General features: G+C 38.4%; 1 protein-coding gene across 1 annotated transcript; it reads right to left on the bottom strand.

Annotated features, from left to right (window-relative positions):
- Positions 1 to 670: 670 nt before the first annotated feature.
- LOC116219694 (zinc finger protein 658B-like) lies at positions 671 to 15,724 on the bottom strand. Its single transcript, XM_031563412.2, has 2 exons — positions 14,456 to 15,724; positions 671 to 1,559 (listed from the first exon to the last, which is right to left on the bottom strand). Exons 1-2 carry the CDS (start codon positions 15,660 to 15,662, stop codon positions 862 to 864), a joined length of 1,905 nt encoding a protein of 634 aa, XP_031419272.2. The 5' UTR covers positions 15,663 to 15,724; the 3' UTR covers positions 671 to 861.
- Positions 15,725 to 19,534: the final 3,810 nt, after the last annotated feature.

The raw sequence follows: 19,534 nt of genomic DNA, 5'->3' as shown, positions 1-19,534 counted from the left end.
TGTAATACCTCTACAGCTGTTTCGGTGGTATTTGTCCCTGTCTTTAAAAATTGGGACAATTTGATTTTCATTCAATGTTTCAGAAAAATGTCTTCATTTAGTATTAAAGGTGCAGGAGTCATACGGGGGTATACACTAATTATATCTATTATGGATTATAATTGCTGAGTCACATGGGGGTATATAGTAATTATATTTATGATGGATTATAATTTCTGCATGTAGTATTTGAAAAGGGAGTTATTTAGATGGCACACAGGTACATGTGAATATCTGAGGAAGTGAGTTCCTTTTTAAACTTAATCCATACATGTGAAGTCCCTTTCTGTTCAGAATAAATATGACTTGCGTGTTTTTCTTTCAACAATACAACAGTTCCCTCTGACTATCTTCCACATTTGACATGAGAATGTTTAACAGAGGAAATACAGAGTTCCCTATAATGAGGAATGGGAGAGACATTTAGTTCCCCCTCCCCCCTCCCCCCTCCCCCATTTCTGACACTAACACATCTATGAGCTGTTGATGAGCCCAGAGCCTTCATATTAGGTGCCGTTTAAGCCATGAGTCTAGGAAGCTCGCACAAACACTACTTTTGTTTGCTCTAACTACTGCTTGTCGATTATATATATTGTACACCGACACAGACACAAATCCCCCCCACACAGACATATTTGAAAAAACACTCACTTCAAGTTTTTCTTTTATTGAATTCATGTACACTAACAATGTATGTTTCAATCTCTACCCTAACATATGTTTCAAATGTGATAAAATAATACTTCATCTTGTACATACACAAACGTTTTTTAAAACTCAGTTAATCAAGAAATATTTCAGCAAGTGATACTCCATCATGTATTAGCAGGGCAGCACATCATTTGAATGGATCCTATGATGTCTCTTGAGATTAGACATTTGGCTAAAGGCCTTTCCACATTGAGAACACTGATGTGGCTTTTCTCCAGTATGTGTAGTCTGATGTTTGGTGAGGTCAGAGCTACTCCTGGAATACTTTCCACATGTAGTACACTGATATGGCTTTTCCCCAGTATGGATCCTCTGGTGTGTCTTGAGGGAAGACAATTGACTAAAGGCCTTACCACATGTACTGCACTGGTGTGGATTTTCCCCTGTATGGGTCCTCTGGTGTGTCTTGAGATGAGACTTTTGACCAAAGGCCTTCCCACATGTAGTGCACTGATACGGCTTTTCCCCAGTATGGATACTCTGATGTGTCTTGAACTGAGACAATGTACTGAAGGCCTTCCCACATGTACTACACTGGTGTGGCTTTTCCCCAGTATGGATCCTATGATGTGTCTTGAGATGAGACATGTAACTGAAGGCCTTCCCACATGTACTGCACTGGTGTGGCTTTTCCCCAGTATGGATACTCTGATGTGTCTTGAACTGAGACAATGTACTGAAGGCCTTCCCACATGTACTACACTGATACGGCTTTTCCCCGGTATGGATCCTCTGGTGTGTCTTGAGATGAGACATTTTACTAAAGGCCTTCCCACATGTACTGCACTGATGGGGCTTTTCTCCTGTGTGTATTCTCTGATGAATTGCAAGATCGGAACGTCTACCAAATGTTTTGAAACACTGGGAGCATTCATGTTGTTTTTCACTGGTGTCCAGTCGTTGATGTAATTTCTGGTATGAAGTCTTTCTGCACTGGGTGCGTTTATGACGTCTCTCTTTTTTCCTTTTTTGCTCAGTGTTCCCTCTTTTGTTAGATTGGATCCTTTGAACGTCTCCTGTAATATAATAAAAACAATCTCTCTCCTCTGTAATTTTTACAATACCATCAAACATGTATCTTTTGACATATTTATACCATATATATAAAAACTTCTCAAAAAAAATTAGACAGTGTGTCCAAACTTTTGACTGGTACTGTTTATATTGGCCATTTGCTAAAATTGCACATCAATTAGAAGTGACTTAGTATAAAAGTCTCCCAGAATAACAGTTACAGAAAAAATGATGGCAGACACTTTCTGTCTTTTAAATGTAACAGTCTGCAAACATTATCACATGACTAAAATATACCCACAGTATTTCAGTTCATTGAATAGGTCTCACATTGTGAAGCAGGAGTTAACCTCTAAAATTCAAGTATTGTAAATATACACAACCCTCTACAATAAGCAAGCAACTTACTTGTAGGTGAAGAGTCGAAGTCACCATATTCTCTTGAATCAAATTCTTCTTCATCTTTGATTTCTGTAATTCATCAATCAATGGTTATTGAGCAGGATCTAATTTATTTTTGCAGTAGAGGTTTTTAAATACAGAAATATGTATGTTATATTTTCATTTTTTTTTCACAGCTGCAGTAACTGCCACTTCTGTTTGCTTTGATGTATTTGTGTGTCATTATTGTATGTATTCCCATTTAAATTATCTATGTGTCATGAATGAATGTATTCACATTTGAATCAATATAGTCTGATTCTCTCTCAGTTCCCTGCCGTTCATGTCTCCCATAACCCGGACTGCGCCTTCAGATTTGAACTGTATAAATTCGGACTCAAACAAGGGTATATAGTAGTGCTGTCAGTTTAACGCGTTATTAACGGCGTTAACGCAAACCCATTTTAACGCCGTTAATTTTTTTATCGCGAGATTAACGCGATTTTTTTTTTTTCTTAATTATTTTTTTTTTTTAGATAAACATTCTTTTTGGCCTCGCAAACTGTGTAGTAGGCGAACGTTACGGTTTGAGTGAATGGTGAGAGCGATACGGCGAAATGGATGATAAAAAGCTTCTGAATGGAAAGTTTACTTTTAAAAGTTGTGTTGTGCAAAAGAAGCGAGCTTCACTGTTGTCTGAAAATGTCAACAGGCAGCTGGCTGAAAGCAAAGAAGTAGTAGGCTTACCTTTTATTGGTAACCTAACTTTTACAGTTCAATGTTTCTGAAATAAGAGGCCTGACTGCTATGTTCCCAGCAAACTTGAAAAAAAGAAAATATTAAGCCATGGTTTAACTGCACTATAGGCTGAGTCCTTGTTTACCTGAAATGTGCACTTTATAATTTTATTTTGTACCGCCCTGTTTGGCAATATTGGTTTTCAATAAAATAAAACATTACTGACAACATAAAGCAAGCCAATCAACTTTTCCATGTTGATAAGGGCATTCAAATAAAAATAAAATTATGGAAAAAATCAATAAAAGAAGGGACATTTAGAATAGATAAAGATTTGCGATTAATCGCGATTAATTTTGAGTTAACTATGACATAAATGCGATTAATCGCGATTAAATATTTTAATCGTTTGACAGCACTAATATATAGTAATTATATTTTTTATGGATCATCATTTCTGATCGTAGTATTTGAAAGGGGAGTCATATGGATGGCATACAGGTAAATGTGAAGATCTGAGGAAGTGAGTTCCTTTTTTAACTTAATCCATATATGTCACGTCCCTTTCTGTTCAGGATAAATGTGACTTGCACGTGTTTCTGTCAACAATACAACAGTCAACAGTTCCCTCGGACTCTCTTCCACATTTGACATGAGAATGTTTAACAGAAGAAAGTCTGTCTGTCTGCCCATTCACTGTTCTCTCCTACAACACTGAACTTTTTCAGACATTATATTTCTGATTATATAATTTTAATCAAATGTATTATTTGCTAGAATTGAAAATGTAAATTAAAACAGCAGAAGACACAATGACAGCAGACTCTTTCTTTCTTTCAACTCTAACAGGCTGCAGATAGTGTCCCATGATTAAAGTATTTCTATAGTATCCCTATTCACAATGAAACAGACCTCAGATAGCGTCCAATGACTAAGGTATTCTATAGTATCTCTATTCACAATGAAACCGACTGCAGATAGTGTCCCATGATTAGGGTATTTCCACTAGTGTCTCTGTTCACAACGTAACAGACTGCAGATAGTGTCCAATGACTAAGGTATTTCCATAGTATCTCTATTCACAATGAAACAAACATCCCTCCATGAGACCCACATTTTGCTGAGTAAAGCACAAGTAAAACCATTCACTAACCATTCAGTGTTTAGTAAATGTTAACGAAACATGGCAATGAATTAGATCTGAATTCTACTTAACCAACTATTCAGCAACTCACTTGTAGAAGAATCGTCATCACCACATTCTCTTAAATCTGGTTCCTCTTTCATTTCCATCAGAGAAGAATTTTCTTCTTTGCAGGTCAAGGTTGGTGATGTGTGCATCTCAGTCTTACAGTCATGTTCCAGTTCAGGCTTTTCTTCCACTGTCTGAATTTCAAACAAATACTCTTGTAGGAAATGATCAGATTCTTCTTCCTCTTTAATTTCCATCAGAGAAGAATTTTCTTCTTTGCAGGTCAAGGTTGGTGATGTGTGCGTCTCAGTCTTACAGTCATGTTCCAGTTCAGGCTTTTCTTCCACTGTCTGAATTTCAAACAAATACTCTTGAAGGAAATGATCAGATTCTTCTTTTATATTCTTCACTGACATGAGTAGTTGTGATGGTTCAGTAGATCCTGACATTGTAGACCTCAGCTGTCTTTTGCAATGGAAACCCAGCAGGACAATTCTGTAATGCAAGTAAAATATTAGCAACATGCCCAAACACCACAAAGACAAAAAAAACTAAACAAAAAAACACCCTAACATCTGACAAAAGATAACCAGGGACAAATGGATGGTCTATACAATATCACACAAGTCAGACAAAAGTTTTTTAAAGTGAGAAAAAAAGAAACATTTTACAAAAAGCATATTTGAACAAATCTGTATGTGCTTAATGTAATCATCATCCTACCCAAATCAGAAATCTGTACGGGCTTAATGTAAGCACCATCCTACCCAAATCAGACATCTGTACGAGCTTAATGTAATCAGCATCCTACCCAGTGGTGGAAGTGTACTTAAGTACATTTTTACGTATCTGTACTTCACTTAAAGTGGCATTATGCAGTAATTGTACTTCGGTTAGGGTTAGGATAAGCAGTTTTACCTTAAAATAACAGCTTAATAAAAAATGGGGCACTACAATGACTTTTAATATGGAGAATTGCTTCCGTGCCATTGCCATACCAGGGTCCGTAGGCATATTACTGGGTTATGTAGGTTTGCCTGAAGCCGCCTGGTTTCTACTGTCTGCCAAACTAGTAAGTAGCTTATTTGCCGTCTTGCTTTGTCTTGTGTTGCACTTGCTTGATGTTTGACTGAGTTAGGACAGTTGTTGACTAACTAGTTTGTCATAGTTTCAAAGTAAGCACATTTCAAGAGGTTTCGCTAGTTTTAGCATTTTTAGCATTACATTTTGCAGCTTTTATCTATACTTTTTACTCCACTACATTTCTACAATTTGTGTCGTTATGTGTTGCATTTCATGAACACAGTTCCGCCAAACTGTTGCATACACAAAAACATTTGGTTTGCGTTGCTGTTTTGGAAGTTTAAACCAATCAGGTGGCTCTATCAGCTCCAATGATAGCAGAGTGCACGTTTGGCAGCAGCACAAGTGGTAGCCTTGCCTTTTGCTTAAACATTCAACATACAGTCTGACAAACTGCCTAATCATTCAACATGGATCCAGAGTCAGTCGTCAAGGCAGAGCCCTTTGATATGAGCCACCCTTGGCCTTATTTAAAAGACATGTTCGAGTTCAGAGGCCCCAAGAATGACTCATGGAGGTTTCAGTGCGTTTCCTGTCTGCCTCCAAAAAAAGGAGTTGCTAGCCTTCAAGAATTTGCCTTCAAATTTGAAGAAGCATGTCAGATAAGTGGAATTCTTGCTAGGCTAAATTAATGTCCCTGACTTTTGCATATTATATATATATTTAAGTCGGTTACTGACATGATATAATACTGTTATCTAGTGAAATACATGTTGACATACAGCAATAGTATCAAAATAACATGTTTGTATTGTCATTATTTATTTAACGTAGTGGTAAGATAAAGCTGGTAGGTTAGGTTAGCTATGTCAAGCTAGCGTGAAGATCTGCCTTTTTATTGACTAGTTATTGCCTGGCATGCAAACTTAATGCTTAGTCTTGGGTTACACATTATTATGTTTTTTCCTTTTCTACAATCAATAGAGCATTAACTCTGCATGGACCAGTTTTACAATTATATTTGTACACGTTTACAATTAAATAAAAGATTTAAAGATATTGCATGTTGTCTTTATTGGTTAGGCTTAACGGTATTCATTTTGCAGATAATCCCTGGTAGATATCATCCGTAGAATTGTAAATTCGAGTGTGAACTGTATTACAGAGGGTACGCCCAATAAGTACATCAACCTTTCCAATAAACAAATGTTGTTGCTTATAATTATTACTAGTAGTGACGTCTGTAGAGGGATAAGTATTACCAGTAGCTTAATCGGCATTCTTTATCAAAATGGCACAGCCTAGACATTGAGATACAACCCATTGCGTGAGTACTTTTACTTTTAATACTTAAAGTAAATTTAAAAGTAAGTACTTTTTACATTTACTTAATGTAAGTAGGATTGTTGATGTAGTACATCTACTTTTACTGAAGTATATATTTTGCTGGGTATTTGTACTTTTACTTAAGTACTAAACTTCAGCACTTCCTCCACCACTGATCCTACCTAATTCATACATCTGTACGGGCTTAATGTTATCACCATCCTACCCAAATCAGACATCTGTACAGGTTTATTTCAGGTTCAGTAATGTTTTTCATCAAAAGCTGCCCTTTCTCTCAAATAGCCCCGTGCAAAATCGCTCTGTTCCTGCTCAAAACTGTTTGTCTGCACTCAAATACTGTTGCTTGCAGAAATGTGAAATTCTCGCACTCGCCCTCTTGTTGCTTCTGCTCACAGACTTCTGCTCGCTCTCGCTATCTGGCTCTCTCTCTCTCTCTGATTGATATGAAATAACGTTACCAAAATTCACCAACCAATACAAATTCATGACTTGAAATGAACGAAAATGCTCTCAGATTTAAAGACCACGCTCTATATTAAAGGATAAAATCTTCATACATCGACAAGTTTATTTACGGGGGTTAATCAACTATTTTTAGGCGCATATTTACATTTAGTCATTTAGCAGACGCTTTTGTTCGAAGCGACGTACAAGGGAGAGCAATATGAGCTCCTATCGCAAACTTTACACACACCAGATATTCCCCAGTTATGGCATATATACATATGGCATCACAAGGCTACTCGGCTTACCTAGAAAACGGGAGCTCCATAGAAACTTCTGTTAGGCGTCGGACATCTTCTGCAGCCGTCTTCGGTTTGTTTTACACGGGCAACAGCTACATTAGGATTTTAAAGAACTATAATCCAGCATCGAATGCCTTAATAGGAACAGTTTCTACTCTAACCACCGTAAACATCTGTATGTTTTGTTCCCGGGTTCCGAGCACGTTGTTTGTGATAAAAGTTCCTTGGAGCTGGCGACAATAAGAGACATTGAAGGCCGTTACGAATTTCAAAATAAAAGTTCAGTTTAAAATGTTGGTTTGGCCAACGTTTCTACGTTTTGCACAACATATGCCCATTGCACTGCTAGCTAGCCTAGATAAATGCAGTGTGTGCTATATTGCATCTGCAAATATTGTAATTTCATCAAATGCAATACAAGTTTATTTATATAGCAACTGGAATTGTCTTGAGTCTCAGAAGGAAGGAGCAATATACATGAAATACACAATATAAATATAAGATACTAAACAATGTCCTCATAAGGTTACTATTATAAGGATAAAAAGAGCAATGAAGTAGCAAACTTCGTTACACTTCAACAAAGCAGAGAAAAATCTTGCAAATAACCGAGAAAGAAATAAACACTAACCCATCCACATTACATTACAAGCCTTTGGATCTGACCACTAACCCATCCACATTACATTACAAGCCTTTGGCCACTAACCTATCCACATTACATTACAAGCCTTTGGCATTAGCCACTAACCCTTCCACATTACATTACAAGCCTTTGGAACTGACCACTAACCCATCCACATTACATTACAAGCCTTTAGCAACTAACCCATCCCAAGTCAAAGTCAAAGTCATGTTGTATTATCACACAGCACGACACGCAAAACCACACACATGCATTCGGCGGCGACATAGGACACACACCCACACACACGCATGCTGATGAGGTCGCCAGTGAAATTTTCCTTCTGCCTTTTAACTTTGTCCTTCCTTTTATGGCGCCCGGGAACCAGGCCAAGTGTTCAGTCCAATCCTGGTCTGGACGGAGGAGAGCGATCTTTTCTGTTCTTTTTGCATGCTTTTGTGTTGGGGTTCTTTGCGGAGGAAACCCTTGTGAACACGGGGAGAACATGCAAACTCCATCCACATTACATTACAAGCCTTTGACCACTAACCCATCCACAATACCTTACAAGCCTTTGGCCACTAACCCATCCACATTACCTTACAAGCCTTTGACCACTGACCTATCCACATTACATTACAAGCCTTTGGAACTGACCACCAACCCATCCACATTACATTACAAGCCTTTGGCAACTAACCCATCCACATTACATTACAAGCCTTTGACCACTAACCCATCCACATTACATATCAAGCGGCTGCGTGTATGTGTGTGTGTGTGTGTGTGCATGTGTGGCATTGACCCACCTTCCATACTAAAAACTACTTTTTTTTTCTTCACGCCACCAGTGTGTGGAAAGCTTTTGTAGCCAGCTGCTTCCTTGGGGCTTTGTCACCACTGGATTTATGAGCAGTCTGCTTGGTTTTTGCAATTGTTATTATAGAATTTTCAGAAGGTTCTTGCCATTGTTGAACAAAGAACTACTAAGGCCAATTCATACTTATCTTAACTGCGTCAATTACCGGCACGCGTCAATTATCGGACACTTTCAGCGTTGTCATGTTTACATTCACTCTCGTGAGTGACTATGGAAACAAACGTAAGCTCCCACAAAAATATGGCATTTTAGCTTTACTTTGGAAAAAATGTACTCTGTAGAACTCATTTAAACTTGTGAAATAGTGTTGTACTTTTGCGTGTACCTTATAGTGTGGAACACTTAGCGGCGCGACGAATATTTAATTTCGTCTTAAAGTTGTACTGTCAGATTTATTCTCTCCAGATGAAGTTTGACTGTGATTTTAAACTGTCATTTCAAATGCTAAAAACAGCTAGCATGATGTAATGTAAGTACGGATGCTTACAGAGACCAAATCCGATTACTCTGGTCGTTTAGACCTATGTCAATATGAAAGGCACTTGTTGAGAAATTGGGCGGGAGAATAACGCGATTTGGTGAGGAAGGTCGCCTTCCGTAGTTGCGTTTACAGTTTAACTTAAACAAAGTTGAATTCGATTAAAATGTTGTATTTCCACGAACAAAAGTACAATTACAATACCGTTATAATAAATGTCTTCATTTTTAATACATAACATACATAATCATGCCATGTTTGTTTTGTGCATGTTTAAGTGAATAGACTGCACCTACAACTAAATCAGGTCAAAGAAAGCCCACAAATAACCCAAATTAAACAAAAATAACACTAGTTAGATTTACATTTGCTTGTCAAAACATATTGTGACAAAGTCATTTGTACAGAAATTAGACCGGTATATGTCAAAGGAGGAGGAAAGCATATTATTATCTCGAAAACCAACGCGGTAAGTGGAACAAAGTGGGAGTGTCCTATAATTGATGCAGGCGAAAACGTACTCATGTAACGTGTCACCGTAAACATTAATACAATTTTTTAGAAATAAATTTTCTTGCGGTGTTAAACGAGTCGTACAAGTTAAAAAGGACAAATATCTCTCTCGAAAACCGTAAATTTGGCTAACCTTATACATAACGTTAATCTATAAATAGACTTAGCATATCGATTTTTCAACAAACTGTCCGATAACTGACGCATCTACGCTAGGTCTCTGACACTTTTAAATCTGTCGCCGACAGAAATTAAGTCATGGTCGACACTTTTAACCGTCGCTTGGAAGTCTCGGCTACCAGGAGACATTTCTACTGGTGCTGATGTCGTCACAGTGGCGTAACGTAGTTACGACGGGCCCCCGTGCAGGCTGTTATGACGGTCCCTAGTCAGTGGCCTAAGGTAGTTATGATGGGCCCTTTAGTGCATGCTAGTTATTAGTCATGATGCTTGCACACACACCATTGGCGTATATATATTTTAACAACAATGTGTTGGATTTTACTGTCAAATTAGTTACTTCGGCAAATGTATTGGGAAAGTAGACAGAAACGCAAAAGCGATCAGAAACATGGATAGTGCTTTGACTCCCGGTAACGTAAGCAGACGGTAAATGTGCTGAAACATTCTTAAAACACTGATGAAAGGCATTATTTGGGACAGCAGCACACACAGCAGCTTTACCCACATCTGAAAAACACATACACAATAAAACAGTTGAGTTGTGCAGGAAACGTTTTTGATATGTCCCTGTTATAGTGGTCATTAGCTTGCAGGCAATGATGAGCTATATGACCAGACAAAACGTCTGTCTGACCAGGGACTGCCCAGTGTTCCGAAAAACCTGATATTCGGAAAAATAGTCCGAAATATCTTTACTCCGAGAAAATTAAACCCTCTGTTCAGAAATGTCATTGTTCCGACCAGTGGTGCTGGATTCATGTTTGTGGTGGGGTGGCAAAAAGTGCGTGTGCAAGGTGAAGAATGCAAGCTCACTGGCGTGTTTGCTGCAATCCGTGTGAGGAATTTTCATGTTTTACACATAGGCCTAAACAGGGATGCTGGAAGTGCAGGCTCTGGCATAATTTAGAATAAATATTTTAAGTGGCACAAAACACACACAGCGTTTAGTTTGCGCAGCAAAGCGGATACGCTCACCAGGCTATCATGCATATAACTTTTCCTAGGCAATATTTGTTAACTTAGCCTACTCTGGTTTTGAATATAGGGTACCACTTGTGCAAAGGAAATCACCGGCAGATTGTCGCAGGACATTACGCAGATCTTGTCAAGCACTGACAAAGCATGCATGCGCAATGCACATCATAGGCCTGATTTCTTCAATGCAATGTCATTTTGGATAGTGTTGTGTGTGTCCTGCTGTTAACAGGTAGGCTAATCAGCAAATGTTGCATTTGTTTGTCTCTGCACTTAAACTGTGTCCTCCACAGAAGAGAAAGTGGAGGTGCTGTTAAGTTAAACTTAATTGCGTGTTGGTTTACAGAGAAATCAGAGTAACTGACCGCTGTTATCGTAGGCCCCTCTGTCTGAAACCTGTTTTCCAACTGCCTTTAGTTATACTGGTTAAATGGGCATACATTGCTAATAGAAATAAAATGTTAATAAATTCATACCTAAACTGAATTTATCTTACAGTGCCTGGAGAGGACAATTTCGCGTCTCAAACGTGATTACAATCAAGGGCTCCGCACGCTGCCAGTATACTGGGCAGAAGTTCAGTTCTTGGTCCACAACTTTGTTTGACTTGGCCTATTATTATTACTATTATTATTATTATTATTATTATTTTTATTATTATTAACCTAGGCTATTTAGAATGATGCAGGTTTTTTGCTCTGAAAGTTGGCTATCATAAACTGTGCCGCCCTTAGTCACACATCCAAGGTCCAGGTTCTTTAACACTGATGTTCTTTATTGCGCTGACAAACAGACACCGATACACCTTAGAGCTATACAGAAATGAATAAAAGACATACAGCAATCAATCATACTTTCATACACACAAGAACAATCTTAAACGTTATTAAAATAATAGACGTAGAGCAATCAATCATACGTTCATACACACAAGAACAATCTTAAACGTTATTAAAATAATAAATAACCAAACAAAACATAACATACCACTTTTGCCTGCTTGTGGACTAAGAGGGATATACAGCTTGTATTTCTTTAGCGAGCATGAGAGAATATTTCAGCTTGTATCGTCTTTACCTAGTAGCTTAATACTAGCTAAACTTGACCTCACGCGTGCATCCAGTCATTCATCCAAACTCTCAACAGGAAGTGACAGGTTACATGCATGATGGGAAATTGAGTCAAACTTACAAACATCTTTAGTAGCTCAAGATAACACATAGTGGAGAAACATTTAAAACTTTTGTGACTGCAATTACATAAACTTTTCTTTTTATCATCGCAATGCAAATGCCATGTGTGTATATTAATATTCTGAATTAAAGTTCACGGTTGTGAAATAAATGCATTTATATGTTTATGATTGTGTAATCAATTCATTGGGATCTGCATGTGGGCTATAGTGGTTCACGTTACTGTACTCACAATTTTGGAACAGCGGGCTGTCAGACTAATGAATTTTGTGTTGTCGGGGTATCTGGGCAAATTAGTATATTTTCAGAATACAGGGTTTTCGGAACATTGACATGGCACCGTCTGACCACTATAACAGGGACATAGGAATAACGTTTGGTGCACAACTCCTATCATTCAGGGCCTGCTTTAGAGCAGAGATTGCTCATGGTTATGCTGATTATGGATTATCACTCTGTAAAATCCACCTTCGGTGGGGTGTGCACTGCCCTGCTATTATTTCTGACAGTGGCAACAGCCGAGCGACCCTTTTACAAATTGAAACTCATTAAGACCTACCTGAGAAGGAGAGGCTGAATGGTCAGGCTTTCTTGTCCATTGAAAAAGCAAATCTTGCATCACCACTTTTATGTTTGAAAAGCATCGTTGGTTGTAGGTGTGCTGTGCCTCTGGCTGTGCTCAGTCAGCTTGTTGGTCTTGATCTTCAGATTATGCGCCTGCTAAACTAGCTATATCGTATCGTCTCGTCACATGATCAAATAGAGACTTGACATTGGAAAACAACATACATATTACCCAGCAATCATCCTTGCAAATCTGAATATGACAAAAATACCTAAGAAAATAAGAACTTATATATTTCATTGAATTTTTTTTTAATAGTTTCTATAGTGTATGTAAGATAAGCATATCATTTTGTTACAGATTGCTACTATTTTTTCACACAAATAATACCTACCATGATGGATATAAGTTCGCCTTTTCAAGCGCATATACAGTATATCATTAAACACTCTCAATGGCATAATACCAATTGTTGAACAAAAGTGTCTTTGAGCGGCGAAAATGTGAGTATAATTCTTCTGTCAGTCGCAGGACTGTGGGTGGGCCGTCAATTTAGACAGAAATATGTCTATGGCTCGGGCCCAGGTGCGACCGCACCTTCTGCACCCCCCTATAGTTACGCCCCTGATTCTTCACATTGTGTCGTGCAAGTGTGATTGGCTAGATAGACGGCACGCGCCATTGACTTCCAATAAGTCAGCAATGTAACAGCAGAAAAATGCCGTTGGCGCCACACTATCTACCAAAATATGGCAGACACTTTCTCTCTTTCAACAGACAATAGTAATAGTATCCATGATTAAGGAAGTATTCATATTATATCTACTCTCTATACAGATCTAACATTTTATTGAGTAAAGCACAAGTTAAAGCAATTCACCAAAATCCAAGTGTAAATATAAATAACACATTGCAATGAATGTTGTTTATTTTTCTTACTTCCTCATGATCTGCAATTTACTTGTAGGAGAAGAGTCATTGGGACCATATTCTCTCGCTCTCTCACTCTATATATACATATATATACAGATGTATCCAGAATATTTGTTTATAGTTTATATTTTATTCTAGTTTGTGTAATGTATCAATCAATGGTTCTTGAGCAGGATCTCAGAGGATGCTTCAGGATTATTATTCTTTTTTAGACTTAATGTGACACGGCTGTGATCTGAGAGTAACCAAGACTGGGCCTTCAGATTGGAACTTTATAATTTCTGAGTCATACGGACATTTAGGCTATTATATTTATTATGGGTTATAAATTCTGATTGTAGTATTTGAAAGGTGAGTTATATCTGAGAAAGTGAGTTCCTTTTTTTATTTAATCCACACATGTGATGTCCCTTTCTGTTCAGGATGAATACGACTTGTTTTTCTGTCAACAATACAACAGTTCCCTCGGACTCTCTTCCACATTTGACATGAAAATGTTTAACCGAAGAAATACAGAGTTCCCTATAATGAGGAATGGGAGAGACATTTAGTTCCCCCTTCCCCCTTCCCCATCTCTCACACTAACACATCTATAAGCTGTTGAGCCCAGAGCCTTCATATTAGGTGCCGTTTAGGCTGTGAGTCTAGGAAACTCTCACAAACACTACTGTTTTTTTGTACATGCGCTAACTGCTGCTTGTCAGTTATATATTGTACTGCCACACACACACAAACAAATCCCCCACACACAAACATACTTGAAAAAACACGCACAAAAACTACCTTTCTAAGACACGTATCAAATATGATGAAAAATACTTCATCTTTAACATCAAATGTTGTTTAAAACTCAGCTAATCAAGAAATATATCAGTAAGTGATACTATCATGTATTAGCCGGGCAGCACATTATTTGAATGGATCCTCTGGTGTGCCTTGAAAGCAGACATATGACGAAAGGCCTTCCCACATGTACTGCACTGGTGTGGCTTTTCCCCAGTATGGATCCTCTGGTGTGTCTTGAGATTACACAATTGTTTAAAGACCTTCCCACATGTAGTGCACTTATATGGCGTTTCCCCAGTATGGATATTCTGGTGTGTCTTAAGAGAAGATATTTGACTAAAGGCCTTCCCACATGTACTGCACTGATGGGGCTTTTCCCCAGTATGGATCCTCTGGTGTGTCTTGAGAGCAGACATGTGACGAAAGGCCTTCCCACATGTACTGCACTGATGGGGCTTTTCCCCAGTATGGATCCTCTGGTGTGTCTTGAGAGTAGACAATAAACTAAAGGCCTTCCCACATGTACTGCACTTGTGTGGCTTTTCCCCAGTATGGATCTTCACGTGTCCCTTGAGATGAGACAATTGTTTAAAGACCTTCCCACATGTTGTGCACTTATGTGGCTTTTCCCCAGTATGGATATTCTGGTGTGTCTTAAGAGAAGATATTTGACTAAAGGCCTTCCCACATGTACTGCACTGGTGTGGTTTTTCCCCAGTATGGATCTTCAGGTGTCCCTTGAGATGAGACAAGTGACTAAAGGCCTTCCCACATGTACTGCACTGGTGTGGCTTTCCCCGAGTATGGATCCTCTGGTGTGTCTTGAGAGCAGACATGTGACGAAAGGCCTTCCCACATGTACTGCACTGATGGGGCTTTTCCCCAGTATGGATCCTCTGGTGTGTCTTGAGAGTAGACAATAAACTAAAGGCCTTCCCACATGTACTGCACTGGTGTGGCTTTTCCCCAGTATGGATCTTCAGGTGTCCCTTGAGATGAGACAATTGTTTAAAGACCTTCCCACATGTAGTGCACTTATATGGCTTTTCCCCAGTATGGATATTCTGGTGTGTCTTAAGAGAAGATATTTGACTAAAGGCCTTCCCACATGTACTGCACTGATGGGGCTTTTCCCCAGTATGGATCCTCTGGTGTGTCTTGAGAGTAGACAATAAACTAAAGGCCTTCCCACATGTAGTGCACTGGTGTGGCTTTTCCCCAGTATGGATCTTCAGGTGTCCCTTGAGATGAGACAATTTTTTAAAGACCTTCCCACATGTAGTGCACTTATATGGCTTTTCCCCAGTATGGATATTCTGGTGTGTCTTAAGAGAAGACATTTTACTAAAGGCCTTCCCACATGTACTGCACTTATGGGGCTTTTCTCCTGTGTGTATTTGTTGATGAATTGCAAGAGAGGAAGGGTTTACAAATGTTTTGAAACACTGGGAGCATTCATGTTGTTTCTTTCTGGTGTCCAGTCGCTGATGTAATTCCTGGTATGAAGTCTTTCTGCACTGGGGGCGTTCATGACGGCTTTCTTTGTTCCTTTTTTGATCAGTGTTCCCTCTTTTGTTAGATTGGATCCTTTGAACGTCTCCTGTCATGTTAGAAAAAAAAAGTTTCAACAACATCCCTCTCCCCAGTAATTTCAACAATACCAAAAAATATATATCTTTTAATTAGGGCTGTCAGCGTTAACGCGTTAATCTATGCGATTAATGCGGCCGCGATTAACGCGATAAAATATTTTAACGCAGTTAACGCAACTTAAATTATGCTTTCCCTTGCTTGCTCAAAAACAATGACTAAAGTTATTTAGCTGTCTCACACTGTGATAAATATGTTTAAGTGACCTATGTTTAAATTCTATGAACCGTGTTAGTTTGTTGTAAAGTAAAATGTAATTGTTATTAATTTAGATACGTTACGTTCTAATATGTGACCGTTAGCACACCATTCATTCATAACTCAGTTGGTGGCAGACGTTAGCACTTATTAGCCAGCTGTGTTGTAATCTGTTGTTGCTCTGATTCTTGGTGTAATTAATCTTATAGTAACTTGCTGTGTTTTGTTAGGATACCTTCTAAGTATTTTCCGTTTCTTGTGTATTATTGTTTCACTCATAAGTTTTCACCTGACATCAATCAAGGAGCAAGGCGAGTTAACCGTAGCCTACACAGCCCTAACTAAACTAAAGTTTAAAAAAATTAAGTTGCGTTAACTGTGTTAAAATATTTAATCGCGTTAATCGCATAGATTAACGCGTTCAACGCTAACAGCCCTAAAATATACACAACCCTCTACAATAAGCAAGAAACTTACTTGTAGGTGAAGAGTCGAAGTCACCATATTCTCTTGAATTTAACTCTTTTTCATCTTTTGATTTCATTGGTGAATACATTTCTTCTTTCAATGTCATGGTGGGTGACGTGTCCATTTCAGCCTTGCATTCATATTCCAGTCCAGGCTTTTCTTCCACTGTCTTCGATGTAGACAGATAGTCTTGTATGAAATAATCAAATTCTTCTTCTTTTATCTCCCTTTTCACTGAAGTCGGCAGTTGTGAAGGTTCAGTAAATCCAGACATTTCTGACTTCAGTTCTGTTTTGGAAAAAGAAAATCTATGAAGAAAAAACTACAGTATAGTTGTATTGCTGGTGCATTACACATACAGTATACTTCCAGAGCATCCCAGTGCCAGCCTTAAAAAGGTGAGTTTAGTAATCTGACTCCACGCTGTGGTGTTAATATATTGCCAATTACCTTCCTGGATTCAAACCAAGCCAATCACTTGTAGGAGCCTTTGGAATGCAAACTAGCATGACAAAGGATTATGGGCAGGAATTACATGTCTATGAGCACCGTTTACACGACTGATGGTTCACAGGTGGGCATGGCCATAGCTCAGCCTGCAGAAACTCCACAAAGGGAGGTAGGTGGGGGTTGGGGTGGATGTGTGAACTGAGAGGTGATGGAGTAGGAAAAGATAAGTGGGGGAGGGCTGATCATCTGAAAGCCTTCATTCATTTTCATACTGTATGTTTCTGTGTGTATTTATGCATGCATATGTGTATGTATGAATATTGGTATGTATGTAATGTAATAGTGTATAACTTGATAAGAGGATACATATTATATCAGAACTGATATAATATTAGAAATATATTTACCCCAGTTAACATTTTCATGTTTTTCTTTTGACAGTTGGTGAGTATTTTGCTCAGCTAAAATGTTTGCCATCCTTTGATTAAGTTCCCTACATTAAGAGCAGAACAGAAAAAAATATATAATTCACATCATTTAAAAAAAAAAGGATTTAGGGTTGCAGGAATGTTACAAAATACAAATATAAACCAGATTGCAGAAGTGGGAGTCCTCCCTGTGGTTAACACTCAGGTGCAGACTATACGGTGCCTTGCATAAGTATTCACCCCCTTGGATGTTTTACCCTTTTATTGCTTTTATAAATCAATCATGGTCAACATAAGTTGGCTTTTTCGACAAAAAAAAGCCCTCTTTAATGTAAAAGTGAAAACCGATTTCTACATAGTTATGTCAATTAAATAAAAAATATGTAATGAAAAATAAGTGATTGCATATATTGTAAAAGTTGCCTAAAATCACCTTTTGTACATGACTATTAAACATGAGAATGTTATGTATGGTATTGATATGTATGTATTTTCTCATGGAATGAAGAACATTTGCAAGCAGCTGACTTGGATGAACCTGAGTTACGGGGGACATGTGACTATGATTGCGCAGACTTTAAATATGAAGGCGCCCGTTGTGCCCGAAGAAGTCTTCCGTTTACCTGTCTGGAGTTGGTGAGTGAATGCGTGGCGCTTAGTGTTCCCAAGTTTGTTGGACTATATCCTGCCTCATTGGCTCTGGATTCCTTCTACCCAAACGGCTGATAAGTTTGCAAGGCATTGGAAGCTCCCGAGCTTTGTGGGGACGGCCTGCTCTAGCTAGATTTACACATGTGCCATAATCCTTCCATTTCTTGATGATGGATTTAACAGAATTCCAGGGGATGTTTAGTGCCTTGGACATTTTTTTGTATCATACTTTTCAATAACCTTTTCTCTGAGTTGCTTGGAGTGATCTTCGGTCTTCATGGTGTAACAGTAGCCAGGAATACTGATTACTGAATACTGACCAGTGAATGGACCTTCCAGACACAGGTGTCGTTATACTACAATCACCTGAGACACATTCACTGCACACCGTTCCCCATTTCACTAATTGTGAGACTTCTAGCACCAATTGGCTGGACCTCTGTTGAATTAGGTCAGTCACTTTAAAGGGGGTGAATACTTATGCAATCACTTATTTTTCATTACATATTTTTATTTAATTGACATAACTGTGTAGACATCTGTTTTCACTTTGACATTAAAGAGGGCTTTTTGTGATTTTGTTTTGTCAGAAAAGCCAACTTATATTGACCATGATTGATTTATAAAAGCAACCAAAGGGTAAAACATCCAAGGGGGTGAATACTTATGCAAGGCACTGTACATGAATTCTCTCTCAATATTTTGCAGGAGTGGAGACATTGGGAGGTTTCCCTGATGTTGTTCTACTTATTACATTCTGTCAGGAACACAAACTCATCCTCCACTAAGTTTCAGTGTAGAACTTGGATTTCAATGTCCTAGGAAACTAACATTTACATTTCCTGATGAAACAACAACATTCCAGTGTGTGTAAGAAGCAGATAGGCACATCAGTTTCCATATGGTGTCTTTATCTCATAACCTCTCTAAAAACACCAAATACAAAGCAAATACCTGTCACTGTATTTAAAGCATCCGTACTCTTTTCTTGACTTCTGTACTACAGCAAACCGTTTGAATTAATTTCAGTTTAACATATAGTATTTTCTTGTGAGAACAAGGAGGCTCGGCCTGACATGTGTTACCACACTGCAAAACTGATTTCTCGTCACATGCTTGACGTTTTACTCCAGATAAAAAAAATTGCCAAAATAAAAGATGTTTACAATACAACTCATCCTCAACATGAAGCTATTAGCAGTGCTATGTCTGATCTGGTCATTGGCCATCAGGGTCTTAGCAGTGCCTGCCTCCAGTGCTCCCCTGCAGTGCATTTTCAGCCACAGAGTTTCACCAGCATACAGTATAATATAAACATGTAGGTAAAAAAGTTATATGAATGATGCCTGCACTTCAAATGCCCGTGG

This window comes from Clupea harengus, chromosome 26 (assembly GCF_900700415.2).
Source record: "Clupea harengus chromosome 26, Ch_v2.0.2, whole genome shotgun sequence".
Taxonomy (NCBI): Eukaryota; Metazoa; Chordata; class Actinopteri; order Clupeiformes; family Clupeidae; genus Clupea; species Clupea harengus.
This window is presented reverse-complemented; position numbering and strand designations above follow the sequence as displayed.